Source organism: Bison bison, unplaced genomic scaffold (genome assembly GCF_000754665.1).
Source record: "Bison bison bison isolate TAMUID 2011002044 unplaced genomic scaffold, Bison_UMD1.0 scf7180017864260, whole genome shotgun sequence".
NCBI lineage: Eukaryota > Metazoa > Chordata > Mammalia > Artiodactyla > Bovidae > Bison > Bison bison.
Window position 1 is genome coordinate 1,091,960 of NW_011494832.1, and position 15,563 is coordinate 1,107,522.

Below are 15,563 nucleotides of genomic sequence, written 5' to 3' on the forward strand. Positions count from 1 at the left end.
ATATAGGAAACCCAAGGCAATTATTAGGGGAAAACAAGAGTTATGTAAGGAAAAATAGGAAATGATGCTGTCATTGCTATGAATGATAGCTTTAGTCATAAGACTGAACTAGCCAAACATTAGTAGTCTTAGGAAGATGGAGAAGACATTTACATAGCTGGAAGACAGTAAAGTATGTGTGAAATAGAAAGATCCAGAATAAGTTTGTGCATTTTATAAATATTTTGAAATATGGATGTAAATCTTATAAAGAGCAGTTTTAAAAAAGTTGAAACTTTAGGGAGGGAGAAATGGAGAGAATAGCATGTAATACACTACCGTATGTAAACTGGATACCAGTGGGGATTTGCTGTATGACTCAGGGAACTCAAACTGGGGCTCGGTGACAACCTAGAGGGGTGGCATGGAGCGAGAGGTGGGAGGGAAATTCAAGAGGGAGGGGACATATGTATACCTATGGGTGATTCATGTTGAGGTATGGCAGAAACCAACACAATACTGTAAAGTGGTTATCCTTCAATTAAATTTTTTTTTTTTTTAAGTTGAAAAAAGAAAGTTGAAACTTGATGTTTCAGGGTAACTGGAGGGCTGGGAGGGGACCACTGGTTTTTTATTAAAATTCTTAATATTATTTGACTTCTTGAAACAATGTTCATATATTACTATTACTATCTTGTTAAATATTTGATTTTCTTAATTGGGCAAATTTTAATTTTTTATTCATAACCACAGACTTTATTTGCTGACTTTTAACATAAGAGGCTAAGCTACATAACTTACCTATCAACTTATTTTTTAAAAGGATGAACATTCTTATAATACCTTTTTTTTCATGTCTTCCAGTTGCCTTGTAGAAGGGGATGCTAAGGAAGAAATACTGCAGCCTCCAGAACCTCACCCAGTGCCCCCCATCTTGACACCTTCTCCCCCTTCAGCTTTTCCAACAGTCACTACAGTGTGGCAGGACAATGACAGATACCATCCAAAGCCAGTGTTGCACATGGTTTCATCAGAGCAACCTTCAACAGACCTCAACAGAAACTATAGTAAATCAATGGAACTTACAGGGAAAAATGAATCGACTATTGAACAGATAGATAAAAAATTGGAGCGAAATTTAAGTTTTGAGATTAAGAAGGTTCCTCTTCAAGAAGGACCAAGAAGTTTTGATGGGAACACACTCTTAAATAGGGGACATGCAATTAAAATTAAATCTGCTTCGGCTTCGCCGTGTACAGTTGATAAAATCTCGAAGTCACAGGAATTGAGTTCAAGAGATCTAAAAGTTGATGATATTTCCCAGAATTCTTGTGTGGACTGCAATGCAACACAGTCAAATAAAGATCCAATTATTCTACCAGAAGCATCACAGAAGAATTCAGACACACCTCCAAGGCCAGACCACTTACCTCTTGATGGAAAAGGACATTTAACGTGGTCATTTCATGGACCTGAGAACACTCTACCCATGCCTGATTCATCTGAAGGCAAATCCTCAGATATCCACTGTCAAACAATGAAAACTGTGAGTTCAACACCAAGCCCCACAATACAAGTTGAAACCCATGATCTTGCAGATCATCATGACAGTTCCCCTCTATTCAGAGCACCCCTCAGTTTTACTAATCCTCTTCACTCTGATGACTCTGACTCAGATGAAAGGAACTCTGATGGTTCTGTGACCAAGAATAAAACCAGTATTTCAACAGCAAGTGCCACTGTTTCTGCTGCCACTAGTAGCATTTCTACAAGGAAAGTATTACCAATGTCCATTGCTAGACATGATATAGCGGGAACAATACATTCAGGTGCTGAAAAAGGTAATAATAATAGTATCTACACTTAAAAATTTTACTCTGTGCCAGTCAGTCACTGTTCTAAGCAGTTTTGTTATATTAATTCATTATGTTTTATTCCACATATTACTCCAGAACATACAGCAAAATTCAATTATTTTTTGATGCTAATTTTTTTTTTTTTTTAAGTAAGCCTTTACTGTTGGCTTTCCTGGTGGCTCAGTGGTAAAGAATCGGCCTGTCAGTTCAGGAGACATGGGCTCAATCCTTGGGTCAGGAAGATCTCTTGGAGAAGGAAATAGCATCCCACTCTAGTATTCTTGCCTGGGAAATCCCATGGACAGAGGAACCTGGTGGGCTACAGTCCATGGGGTCACAAAAGAGTCAAACATGACTTAGCAACTGAACAGTAAACAACAGTTTTTATTGTTACCTTAGTTTGATCACATTGCATTCCCAGACTTTGTGTTTCCAAAATATTTCAAAATTGTTGTAACTGTAAACTTTCTCTTCTTACATCTTACAATTCTTAGTATAAATGGGTCAAAGTTTCTATGATTGAATAGTTGGGGAAATAATTCAGAGAAGGTAGAATTACTTAAAGTGACACTGACATATTGGCTATTTAATTTCACCCATGTATGTACAGAGAGTAAGGGGTTCCCAGTTGGCTCAGGGGTAAAGAATCAGCCTACCAGTGCAGGAAGTGAGGGTTCTATCCCTGGGTTGAGAAGATCCTCAGGAGAAAGAAGTGGCAACCCACTCCAGTATTCTTGCATGGAAAATTCCATCGACAGAGGAGTGGGCTACAGTCTGCAGAGTTGGACATGACTTAGTAACTAAACAACAAAAACATAACATATCTATTTCATTATCTTTTATGATCTTTTAACTACTGCTACTGCTAAGTCACTTCAGTCGTGTCCGACTCTGTGCGACCCCATAGACGGCAGCCCACCAGGCTCCCCCGTCCCTGGGATTCTCCAGGCAAGAACACTGGAGTGGGGTGCCATTTCCTTCTCCAGTGCATGAAAGTGAAAAGTGAAAGGGAAGTCGCTCAGTCGTGTCCGACTCTTAGCGACCCCATGGACTGCAGCCTACCAGGCTCCTCCACCCATGGGATTTTCCAGGCAAGAGTACTGGAGTGGGGTGCCATTGCCTTCTCCACTTTTAACTACAACATACCTTTTTAAAATTGTTCTTAGTAAAGACTCCTTTCAACAATGAGTTTAATCAAGGAGCAATATTGCAACTGCTTAACAGAATATGGGAAGTTTAATTCAGTCAGTAAAAAATGGGATACTTCCATATCTAGTCATCAGTGCTACTACTGTTGAATTAATGACTCTTTAAGCAATCTAAGCATCTCAAGATAACATATGCCCTAAGTTCCACGATGTATTATTGGGTCTTGAAACTCCTCTTTAATCTGATAAAAATTACCATGATTGCTATCTTAAACAGACCATAAAGTTGAGAGCAAATATATAAACACAAAAGCTATTTACTGATAGATTATCAATGGTCTTTTACTTGTCCATGAACTTTGGTAGTGACACATACAGACTGCTGTTTATTATGTCCAGGCAAAATTAGTACTGTGAACATGAAAGATGACTTTTTCTAATTCTGACCTGATAAGTTCACCCATACTGTGGTTCCTGTTTTCCTCATCTCAAACATTCTTTATCATTTTCTTTATTTTGGGGATGTATATGATAGAGTAGATGAGAGTCTAAGCTAGTTTCTTAAATTTACAAAGAACTAAGCTAGTTCTTGATTCTTCTGCATTTTATTTGAGGGATCTTTAGAAGATACTGGTTGCCATAATAAATAAAAGTTTGGCATAATTTAAAATTGTCAATATTTTTTCCCTCAACTTCAGGATTTGAAAAATAACTGCTAGGTTATAGCTACACAAGAAAATACATAGACAAGAAATTGTCATTTTGTTTGTTTTAGAGTTATCAGGCAGTGCAGTGTGACCAAAACTATGCTTAAATGACTTTGGCATTAAAGATTTTCCTGTAGAACATTCTGTGTTGCAACATAACTACAGGCAGTTTTTTTTGTTTGTTTTGACCACACTGTACTGGGATCGTAGTTCCCTAATCAGGGCTCGAACTTATATACCCTGCAGTGGAAGTGTGGATTCTTAACCACTGGATTGCCGGGGAAGTCCCTCAAGCAGTCCTAAATTTTAATGTTACTCATTCTTTACCTTGTAGATGAACCATTGGCACCAGGATTAGATTATTGTTAGCTTGTTTGTTTTAAAATTTGTTATGGAATAATTTTGATGCCTGAAACAACCTTTTGCATAAGTTATTGCCTGAAAACAAATTCCTGGCTATGAATTCTGATTTTAATATTGACTCAGGCCTCCTGAAAGATTTCTCAAACATGGCTACACTAGGCTCCCATAAAGTGTATTATTTACAAAAGCCTATGAAAATGTGCATCTCTGGTTAGCTAACAATTGAAACAGAATTTTATTACACAGAAAAAGCAGTTCAAAGATCCAGGGAGAAACATGCAATTGAGAAGCCAAGTATACAGTTAGAAAATAAAGTCTTAAAAATGAGGACTGTTACAACAGAAGAGGTATAGAGTTTCCAAAAGATACTTGATACTTGATGTAAACAACCAAACTAATTCCTAATTTGTTCACTTAATTAAGAAATGACACCACAATGCCAAGACTGTGCATTCCTTCCTTCCAGTACCTATCTCTTCACTTTGAGCTGTTAGTAACAAAGGGGCAAGGGGAAATAGGATTAATACTCCAGACTATTACTGCCAGGCAAGGTGGATAATTCTTTTACTTGCTTTAACTTTACATGCAAGAAAGACTTACAGTACTGATGTTATATATATATATAAAATACTGGACTGGAACTTTTCTCAGGAGAATCCAGGGGGCTGTATTTTCTTTGGCTTCAGTTAAATAAAGGTAGGAAGGACCAGAGTAATCATACCTGGCCTCATGCATGTTGAGAATTGAAAAGGCTTTTCTTGATTTTCACTGTCTTTTTAATGCATGTCCTGTCAAATGTAAAACAGCAAAGTATCATAGAACAGTTGTTAATATTTTAAGGGTTAGGGATACACAGAAATGTATCTTCAAAGTATGGTCATATGCACTGTTCACAAGATTTTAGGCACTGAATAAATGAACATTGCAAATTTTTTTTTTCATGTGAATCATTTTACTGGACCCTTTTTAAAAATTATTTTTAATTGGAGGATAATTGCTTATCAATATTATGTTAGTTTCTACATCAACATGGATCAGCCATAGGTATACATAAGTCCCCTCTCTTGCCCTAAAATTTATTTATTTATTTTTTCTAAAATTTATAATGGTTATATTTTGTGTATTAGAAAAATAACTAGCACTATCTATCTATTTTAGTCATGAATATTTATTTAAAACATGACTGAAGTACATCATTAAGTTGAAAATGAGTGGGATTTAAATACATATTTATATGGTCCACACCGTATGGTAAAACTCATAAAAGGAGTTAAGCAGTTGACTATAGTTTGGGAAACACTGACTTCAAATGACAAAGCTTCCCTTTGTGGACTCAAAGGATCATCAGCAAGCCCAGTAGAAAAGGCACGTGCTTGCTGGCTTCTCTGTTGGAGATGCCTTCAAACTCAGAGGACAGTGTGGTTGATGCCTAGAGGGTGTCAGGAGAATCATTGACATTTCCTCTGTACAACAATGATGGAGCTTTTTTGCTCAGTAAGCTTCCTAATTCTTTTTGATAATGAGTCTAGTGATAAGGATATCTTATTTTTTGCACTTTTAAAGACTGGTTCTCTTAGATACTCGTGACAGCGATCTTTAAGAATGTCAAAAAAGTTCTCATTTTGTTTAGATAACAAGTTCATTTTTAAATGAGTTAACATTTCTAACAAGTTCATAATTTGTCTAAATTTTATGTATTTAATATAGATGTTGATGTTAGTGAAGATTCTCCTCCTCCCCTACCTGAAAGAACTCCTGAATCATTTGTACTAGCAAATGAACACAGTGAGTGTATCTTCTGATTTTACATATTTTATACTCTAATAATAAGCCCTGAAAAACATGGCTAATTATAATCTGTTGCTCTTGAGCTGCATAATTAAATTCAAAAACAGGTTTGAATTTATACTGATAAGTGTTTTTAATACTTTATATGAAAAATACCTTAAAATGGTGTTTTTATTTACTAAGACTGCTAATAAAATGGTTGCATTTATGTCAAATACTATAATTCAGTTAAATGTAATTATAACTATATAATTTGTCTTTCATTCAATAAAAATAGCACTTACATATGAAAAGACATACATTTAAATTCTGTTGTTGGCAGCGTCACTCAGGTGATGTTGAGTGACACTTAAGTCCACAAGAATATCAATGAAAAGTGGGAGGAAGTGATCACATACATATTTCTCCTCCTCATCCTGAAAAAGAGTACAGAAACAACTTTACTATATTTGCAGTGTCTTGTGCTCAGTGGAGGTGCTCACTACCAATCTTATCTGTTGCATTTTACCAGTATTTTTTAATTTTAACTGATTTTAGGAATTTTTAAAAAATAGTGAAGCTGTAAACTTCACTAATAATAAATAAATCTGTCATACCTGTAACCTGTAGATTACAATGTGCTTATATAAGCTCTGATAATGGAATTTTTTAATTTTAAGGAAGAAAAAATTGAAGGAATATTCTTCAGTTAATAAAAACTGGGAAAAAATTTAGTGGAAGTGATCATTGCTAAATATCTGTAGTATCTATTTTTAAATATTACCTGAATGCAAGAAATTTCAAGAATTAAAGATGTTAATTTTAATTGTAAGATTTTGTTTTTCTCAGATACATCTGTAAGAGCTGAGTGGAGTGAACTTCAAAATCAGGAACAGTCTGAACAAAAAAACCCTGAAGTGAGTCTTTTGGGGATTAGAACAGCTATAGCTCAGTATTTTTGTTCTTTTATTAATTGATCTTAACAGTTTATTATAATAACTGTTACCTTAAGGTTATTAAATATAATTTTTGATAACTGTATCTTATGCTATGATTTCAGATAAAAAGCCTGTATAAAATGTCAGATCAGAAATTTTTTTAAAGAACATGATCATCATTTCAGAGTATTATTTTCCAAGCTGCTTTTGAAATTTGTAAATTATGCCTTGTTTCAAACCATTTTGGAGGTATGAACGGAACAGGAGTTACTATTTTCAGGGTCATAGTACATCCTAGATTTTGTTCTTTCTATTATAAAATCAGGTATATAGTCTCTCCCTTTGTTTCTTCTGGTTATGGGAGTTTTCCTTTCACATTCAGGAAATGTTTTGGTAGCTCAATATTTTAGCAACGGGAATGCTATTTTTGTCAACATTAATATTTTGCATATTTTCCTCATATTTGAATATCTCCAAAATTGGAGCTTATCTTAAAATTGGTTAAAAAAATTGTAATATACTTCAACTGGTGCATAAAGTATTGGTAACATAATAATAAAGATATGTCTTACAGTCAGTAATATAATTTGATGAATATAGTAGAGGCTTGGCAAAATGCACTTGTATGGATATTATCTCATCAGTAAATGCTGCAAGTTCACTTTTCATCCAGAACGAAAAATGAATATCCTTGTCTTTTTATTCCCAATATAAAAACACCACGTTAAAATTTTTTAACTCTTAATTGAAAACTCCATTGTTTTCTTTTCCTTTGACACTGAGAGTCTTGATAGATCTTGATTTATTGGTATATATACTTATAACACCACATTTTCTATACTTTGTGCATGAAAGGGATATACTATAATAGTTTTTGAATGTCTTCCTTATAGGGCTTGATAACCTCTGGAAGTGAAACATGTGGTAAGTTGGATTGTGTTCTTTTCTGCTATAAATTATATAGATTAAGTTACATAAAATAGCATGTCTCATGGTATACACATTTAGTTATTTGTTTTTGGTGTTTTTGTTGTTATTATTTGGTTATTTCTCCATGTGAAAAAATATGTAGGATGACTTTTCTGAAACCTGAATTATGTAGTGTAATTCTTTTAAATTTATTATTGTATCAGGTATTATTATGGGTCAGGAGCATAACAGCATTTATTATCAGTCATTAATGGCTGATAGGAAGGAAATCATTTTTAGAATATTTTCTTATATTTTATTTCTGTTATTTATAAAAATACCTAGAATCTAGATGTGACAGTGATTTGAATAAATGCCCAAAATTAGCCTAGATGATTGAATTGGGTTGTTTTTTGGAAATTTTCTTTTTAGGACTTTCACATTTGTGAAGGCCTGTAAGATTATGTTAGCTCAACCCAGTGTTATAATGCCAAGTTAGAAAATGTTTGCATTGCATTACTTTTACTATCATAATAAAATAGGTCAAGTTATTGTTCATTCCTTTAAAGGAGTAACCATGTGAGCGGCTCACCAAACATCCTAGCCTGTACAATTCCCTCAATTTATCTATCATCTCTGCCCTAACCTCTCTTCTGCCTCAGCTGCTGTTACCCTGAATCTGTGCCTAATGGGGCTCATTCCATCACATAAACTCTTTATTAATCTCTATTTACTTTTCTGAGGCAACATATAAGGAAAAAGAGCAGAAGTTTTAGGGTCAAGCCTACCGAGACTGGAATCTTATTTTTGCCATTTTACTTATGATGTGGTTTTGGGAAGTGACCTAATCTTTCTAGGCCTCAATTTTCTTCTCTGTGAAATGCAGATAATAATAACCTACTCTAGAGGAGGTTATGATTGTCATGAAGGTTTAATTAAATTAAATCATATATACACAGTGCCCAGCACATGGTGGGCATTGAAATGGTAGCGGTGCTGTTATTATTATCTGTATTGTATTACTACTGCTAGATCCCTGGGTCTTTTATTTTCTTTGTATCTGTTAACTCCTTTCTGGTTTCTCTTTCTCCTCTACTCAGTCTAGATACTATCATCCATCACTTTAATCACACATATAGTTATCCTTAACTTTCTTGTCCCTGACTCCCTTGCCATTTTATTTTATCCCTCAAGATTACTCAATACTGCTGGGGGACATTGTTCAGTTTTATAGATTGAGCATACCATTCTGGAATTGATCCACAATTGAACCCTCAGCATTTATTTTTTTCTAAAATCATGAATCCCACTAACTCTTACTTCATCTAACCTTTTACTTCATTCAGAAAATTGAGGCTTTTAATCTAAATCATCATTTCCCATGGGACGGCAACCATGAATACATGACCACCATTAGTGTCATCTACATGCTTCTCTTCTCTGTGCCTGTACTTACCACACTGCTATAATAATTAATGTTCTTGTCTGTTTTCTCCTACTACACCAAGGGTTGGCAAACTGTATCCCATAGGCCTAATTCTGCTCTTGGCTTGTTTTCTTATTCTGCCCTTGAGCTGAATAAATGGTTTTTACATTTTAAAGAGTTGTTTAAACATAAAAACAAAGAAACGCAACATTGTAAATCACCTATACTCCAGTAAAATTAAAAAATAAAATAAATTTTATTATTTTTTAAACCAAAATTAACTTTAGAAAATAAAAATCAATGAAGAATATGGGACAGAGACCATATGTGGCTTACAAAGCCTAAAATATTTATAGTCTAGCCATATATAGAAAAAGTCTGTCAGCCTCTTTCTAGACTATGAGTACCTGATGACAAGGATAGTCTGTCATTTGACTTGTATTCCAAGTTTCTAGAAAAGCTCCTTACAGGGGTATAGAGAATGTGATGAAGGTGGTGAGTGGTGAAAGAATGAATCATAGTGGTTGATTTCTTTTGTTACTAGTCTTATGCACTGGCAGTTAAATAAGTAAACCATAATTTAAAAAATGCTAAACCTTAAAAGAATTACTACTTTTTTAGGTGCAAATATTAACTCCATTAATAAACTATGAACTTATTTGCTATTGATTTCCACAGTAAGGCATTTCAGTTGAAGTTAAAGTAAGAGTATAAGAAGTCTCACATAGCAGAAGTACTCGCTGCAGATTTCTAGGTGCCTGTAAGCACACCTAACATGGTTTCCTGTGTTCATTACCCTTGCATTTGCCTGAGCCTCTAAAATTATGATGCTCAAGAGAAAACTGCTCTTTTAACGATTTGCCCACATTAAAAGCAATTAGAGGAATTTTTTACATATTATGCTACAAATGACTGTGATTAATAATGGCTTTGGTTTGCATGGCTTTGGTTTGCATTTTAGATCATCCAGCACAAGGTATTCATACAGAGACCTGTACAGAATGTCCACCTACTGTTAGTAACAAGAAAGATCAACTATCAGAAGGTCCAACAGAAGCCACAGAGATTGGTAATTTGTTTACAAAATAATTTTTAAACTATAATTGTGTAGTTAATGCTGGCAAGAATGAAAAACAATTATTTGCCATATCTCCAGAATTTCCTTAAGGCAAAGTTTATCAAACTTTTTGCTATGATTTCTTCAGGTTTTTAAACGATACTTGGTAAGGATAAAACATGTACCATCAAAGTTGCTTGGAATTAATTGTAAAATAAATTTATCCTGTTTCATACTGAGATTAAAAACTAAAATATAAAATGCAGCATGTAAACAAATTTTACTTTTGTGTTGAAAAGACTAAAATATCCTAAAGGTTTCTCTTACATTTTTATAGAATTGATTTTATTTTTATAAAAGAAGCAGTTATTTTCTCAACTATACAGAAGAAATTAAGAGTTGGTTTATGTTTGTAGATATTTGTTTAAATGCTAAATTCCCATATGGAAATTTATTTGTTCCAGAAAAGAAGAATGTCTACAGATACAGTTTAGTAGTGTAAAAGTATTTCTGAACTCTAGCCAACTATTGTGGTATTTTGATTATAGGTTTTGGTAATCGCTGTGGAAAACCCAAAGGACCAAGAGATCCACCTTCAGAATGGACATGATTCAGGGAACTAAAAGACACTTTAAATTATACTGGAAAATTCAAGTGCCACTGAAAGCCAGATTTATAGTATTCCATCTTAAAAATGTGGGACTAGCAGCAGTGTAGATTGTTACCTTAGTGATTTTTTTCTTTTTTTTTTTTCTGGGACCATCTACCTGCCTTATATAACACTTAGGAAAAGTATTACGTTTGGTTTATTTTGTAACTTCAAGTATTATTGCCTTAATGTCTCTTAACCCTGTTACACGCTGCTTGTAGACATGTTAATATAGTAATACTTTTTACGATAAATTGAGTTTAAGGACTACTCTTTTTTGCTAATGTTTTATCATGTATGCATTATTTTGTATATGTACAGGGCAAGTAGGTATATAATTTGATAAAGTTGCAGTTATAAAATATTATTAACAGAAGATGTAAGAAATTTCTGCATGGTCTAAATCTTTGTGTACCTTATTTGTAAATTATTTGCCCTGAAGTTTTAGAAAATAGTTTCTGATTTTTAAAATTGCTGGATTCATGCAGCCAGCTTTACAGGTTATCAGAGATCAAAGATTGTAATAATAATACATTTTGTAAATTGTAAGCAAAAAGTTATTTTTATATTATATACTGTCTAATTGTCCATCCTAATTGTCTTTGTTTTCATCTAGTCATGGAGATTCAGTAAGTGCCTTGGAACAATATTGAATTCTCTTAGCTTGTGTGTGTTACTTTAATATTTGAACTCAACTGGGATTAGAAGACTATCAAACTATATGTATGTTTCAGGATATTTGACCTGCCATTAAAAAAACAAAAACAATTTTACAGTGCCTATTTGTTCTGGTTTTTCATTCCTCATTTTTAGAAAATTAGACTTTATATCCACCTTCCTGCCAGCTCAATCTTATCTTTAAGTCATGTTGTGAATGGGGTTTAATCTCTTGATTAAAAAATAGGGAACACCTTCTGCAGCAACATGGCTGTGCAGTTCTAAATATTTATCTCAGCCTTATCATTATTGCCTACTGGGATCCAGGAAAGCTCCAAACAAAGGTACGGTTGGATAAAGGGAACTGGTTTCTTCCCATCCTGCACTGCAGCAGAGGTCCTGTCCATAAGTACCAAGTTTGAATTTTGACATCGTGGATTGAAGTTGATAAACATCTGTACTTTCCCTCTGCATACAAAAGAGGGAAGAAATTACAAGACTAAGGTGAGATAAAGTAATCATGTATGAATAGAAGAAGGATCATTGTGGAAGAGAAAATACTACTATAATTTCATGTCAAAAATTTTTCAAAGTTCAATAGTCTTAGAATTTCACATTTTGCTCATATATTTGGTAAAAAAAATTGTGAATCCAGTGGACCTTTGATATTCACAAGAAACACACACCTCTATAGCATGTCATTTTCTTAATAAAATTTAAACTGAAATAAAGTTTAACTGAAAAAAATACTAAAGTCTCCACTTTATGACTTGTATAATATGGCACTGAAATCGTTTGTAAGGACTTCTTTTGGGAAGGAGTTGCTTTGGAACACCTTCATTGAAGTATACATGTATTCAGAGGGTGCAGAAAGTATGCTAACCATCACGAAGTACACACTCCTTTGAGTGTGACCACCCTCAAGCAGTAGAATAGACTAGTCACTGAGAAGCTTCCCTCTGGCCGTGTAAGATTTGTTCATTATGTGCAGCAGTTCCTTTATTCATTTTTCTTTGCTAGAGTTTTGTATTGTGTGAATATAGCACAGTTTGTCTGTTCTGCTACTAACAGACATTTGTGTTGTTTTCAGCTTCGGAAAATTATAAAAATTTTGTTGTTACAAATACTTTTAATGTGTTTTGGTGTACTTCTATATATGCATCTATTGGGTATATAATTCAGGAGTGCAGTTTTTATAGAGTATGCATATATATTCAGCTCTGTAGATACGGCCAGTTTTCAAAATTGGTTGTTCTGATTGTTACGTATTTCTCTCCTGACTAATGAGGTTGAGTACATTCTTAGGTGCTTAGGACCATATGGCTGTTCACTTTTGTGAAGGACCTGTTCAAGTCTTAAAAAGATACTGTTTGGCATATCTACTAAAGCTGAGTACACACATATTCTATCATCTGACAACTCTGTACCTGTTTTTCTCATAGTTATTTGTCTTTCATATTCATTTGTTGGAATTATTTATATATTGCACATTTTAGTCCTTGTGGGTTTGCTTGGGCTTTGCCTTTTCACTCTATTAATGGTGTTTTTTTATTTTTAATAAAAGGAGTTCCTAAATTTAATTAAATCCAATTTATGAATGTTTTATTTTATAATTATTCTTTTTTGTTCTCTTTTAGAAATGTTTGCCCACCCCAAGATCACGAAGATGTTCTTCAGTTTTCTAGAAGCTTAATTTTTTATTTATATTTTTATTTTATGTTATGTTTTTATCTAAAACTGCAGAATTAATTTTTGTATAGAGTATGAGGTAGATTTCTTTTTCCTTGATGAATCACTATTTAATGTCCTTTCTCCATTAAATATATATACTCTTATCAGCATAAGTTATATATTCATTGATCTTAGTCAATTATTGGATTTTTTTCTTTCTATTCCATTGCCTATCTTTATGTTTTAAATTCTGCCTTTTTCCATCTTTAGCTTTCTCCCAGTGATTTTTATAGTGCCTAGACAGTCCATAAAATTCTTATTCACTTTTATTTCTTATATAAAGCATATAATAATTTTATTTGTATCTGAGATAAATTATTGCCAAATTCATCCTGCTGCTTTATCTGAAACCTCTACCTTGTAGCTCATACTACAAAGACTTTTAATCTTCCCTTTTGCATTGTAACACTATCAGTTACCTTTCTTTTGGAAGCAATTTTTCACAAATAGTATTTTTTACTGTAGTATTTTTCACTGTATGGATATTTTTTCCTTATATTAATAAACAGAGCAATAAAGCCATAGTTGTATGTGAGTGGTGAGCTAGGCTCAGACAATAGTTAAGTGACTTCCTCACAGGTAACAGCCTCGTAGGACATGTGGTTATGTTTTTGCCTGAGCAAATTTATATAACTGTATATCCTAAACCCCTGTGGTCACTTAAAATAGCTGAATCTATGAAATTCTTTATTTTTTAGTTGTTTAAAACATTTCTTAATGCTATGGCCTGTGTCATTTTTTAAAATTGAAGTATAATTGACTTACAGTGTTAGCTTCAGGTGTACCACATAGTGATCCAGTATTTTTATACATTACAAAATTATCGCCATAGTAACTGTAGTCACTATCTGTAACTAGACAGAGTTATTACAGTAGTGACTCTATTTCCTATGTTGTACATTACATGCCTACTCGAAGTTTGTACCTCTTAATCTTTATCACCTATTTCACTCATTTCCCCACCTTTTCCCTCGCAACAACCAGTTTTATCATCTATGAATCTGTTTCTGTTTTTTTTTTTTTAGATTCACTTGTTCTGTTTTTTAAGTTCCACATATAAGTGAAATTGTACAGTATCTCTCTTCCTTTGTCTGATTTAGCATAATACACTCTAGTTCCATTCTTTTGGTTGCAAATGGCAAAATTTCATTCTTTTTCAGGGCTGGGTAACATATATTTCATTATATATATACACCACATGTTTATCCATTTGTCTATTGATGGGCACATAATTAGTTAACTAAAAAGAGACAATTTTGTGCTAAACGTGATGGGGAGCAATAAAAATAATGCAATCTGAAGGTTTGAGAGAAATTCAAGTGAAGAATGACTATATTTAGTCTTAAAATGTGTTCTGATTATGATATTTTTGTTTAAGTACATATTTGGTAGTCTTGATTGCAATCCATGAAGTCACTCTTTTAGTTTAATCTTAAATATAGAATCAATTTTAATTAAATCACTTGTGCTAGATTTGGAAAAATTTTTGCTGTTTTTGTTTTCTTACACAGATACCTCCTCTAATTGCCTGCAGTTTTGAAAGTGAAAGTAAATGTGTTAGTCACTTATTCGTGTTCAACTCTCTGCGACCCCATGGGCTACTGTAGTCTACCACCCTCCTCTGTCCATGGGATTCTCCAGGCAAGAATACTGGAGTGGGTTGCCATTCCCTTCTCCAGGGGGTCTTCCCAACCCAGGGACCATACCTGGATCTCATGCATTGCAGGTGGTTTCTTTACCCACTGAGCCACCAGGGAAGCCTTCCTGCTTTCAGTAATGTTATTTTAGATATTGAAAAAAGGTTTTTGTATATATCCATTCAATAATAGCTAAAAGTAGCTCTAGTTTTTAATACAAACTATTTTCTTAACAGATTTGCTGCAGTCTGTTTTCCCTGCTATCTGTCTTTAAGGTGCACAAGTCTTATATGATAGGCAAATGACCAATTAGATCATGAACAATTTAACTAGTGAAAAAGCAGCTATGCTTGAGTAGCTCAAGATGTGTCTCAGTGTTCTAAACTACAACAAATCTGGGCTTTGTTGAGTTAGTGGGGGAAGAGAATTCCAAAGATTCCAGCCACTTTTCATTTTTTAGAGATAAAATGCCTTATGTACTAAAATCATGATTTAATGTAATAGCAGTTATGACTTAAATCTCTTGCCAGCATTTCAGCCAGAACATTTAAGTATACAAACATGCAATATATCTGTGATGTTTTAAAATATTGTGGTTTTAAAATTTTGTCTTTATCTACTTGTATGTAAACTTGTCATTTTCAATACTTCTAAAATAAAATGTGAGAAAGAATTTACTGTATTAAATATAAAAATCAAAGTATTTAGTTTTCTCTTTGTATTTGAAATAAGTACACAA

The 15,563-nt window shown here is 33.5% G+C and overlaps 1 protein-coding gene across 4 annotated transcripts in view; it reads left to right on the forward strand.

The window, feature by feature from the left end:
* Positions 1-13,936, forward strand: part of PTPN12 (protein tyrosine phosphatase, non-receptor type 12) — a 94,639-nt gene extending 80,703 nt beyond the window's left edge. For all 4 annotated transcript variants that reach the window (XM_010848092.1, XM_010848094.1, XM_010848091.1 and 1 more), the window contains 6 exons: positions 844-1,820; positions 5,761-5,838; positions 6,670-6,737; positions 7,652-7,682; positions 10,055-10,162; positions 10,699-13,936. In XM_010848092.1, the coding sequence (XP_010846394.1) occupies positions 844-1,820; positions 5,761-5,838; positions 6,670-6,737; positions 7,652-7,682; positions 10,055-10,162; positions 10,699-10,760 (1,324 nt within the window). In that variant the 3' untranslated portion in view covers positions 10,761-13,936. The remainder of the gene's footprint in view (positions 1-843; positions 1,821-5,760; positions 5,839-6,669; positions 6,738-7,651; positions 7,683-10,054; positions 10,163-10,698) is intronic.
* Positions 13,937-15,563: the final 1,627 nt, after the last annotated feature.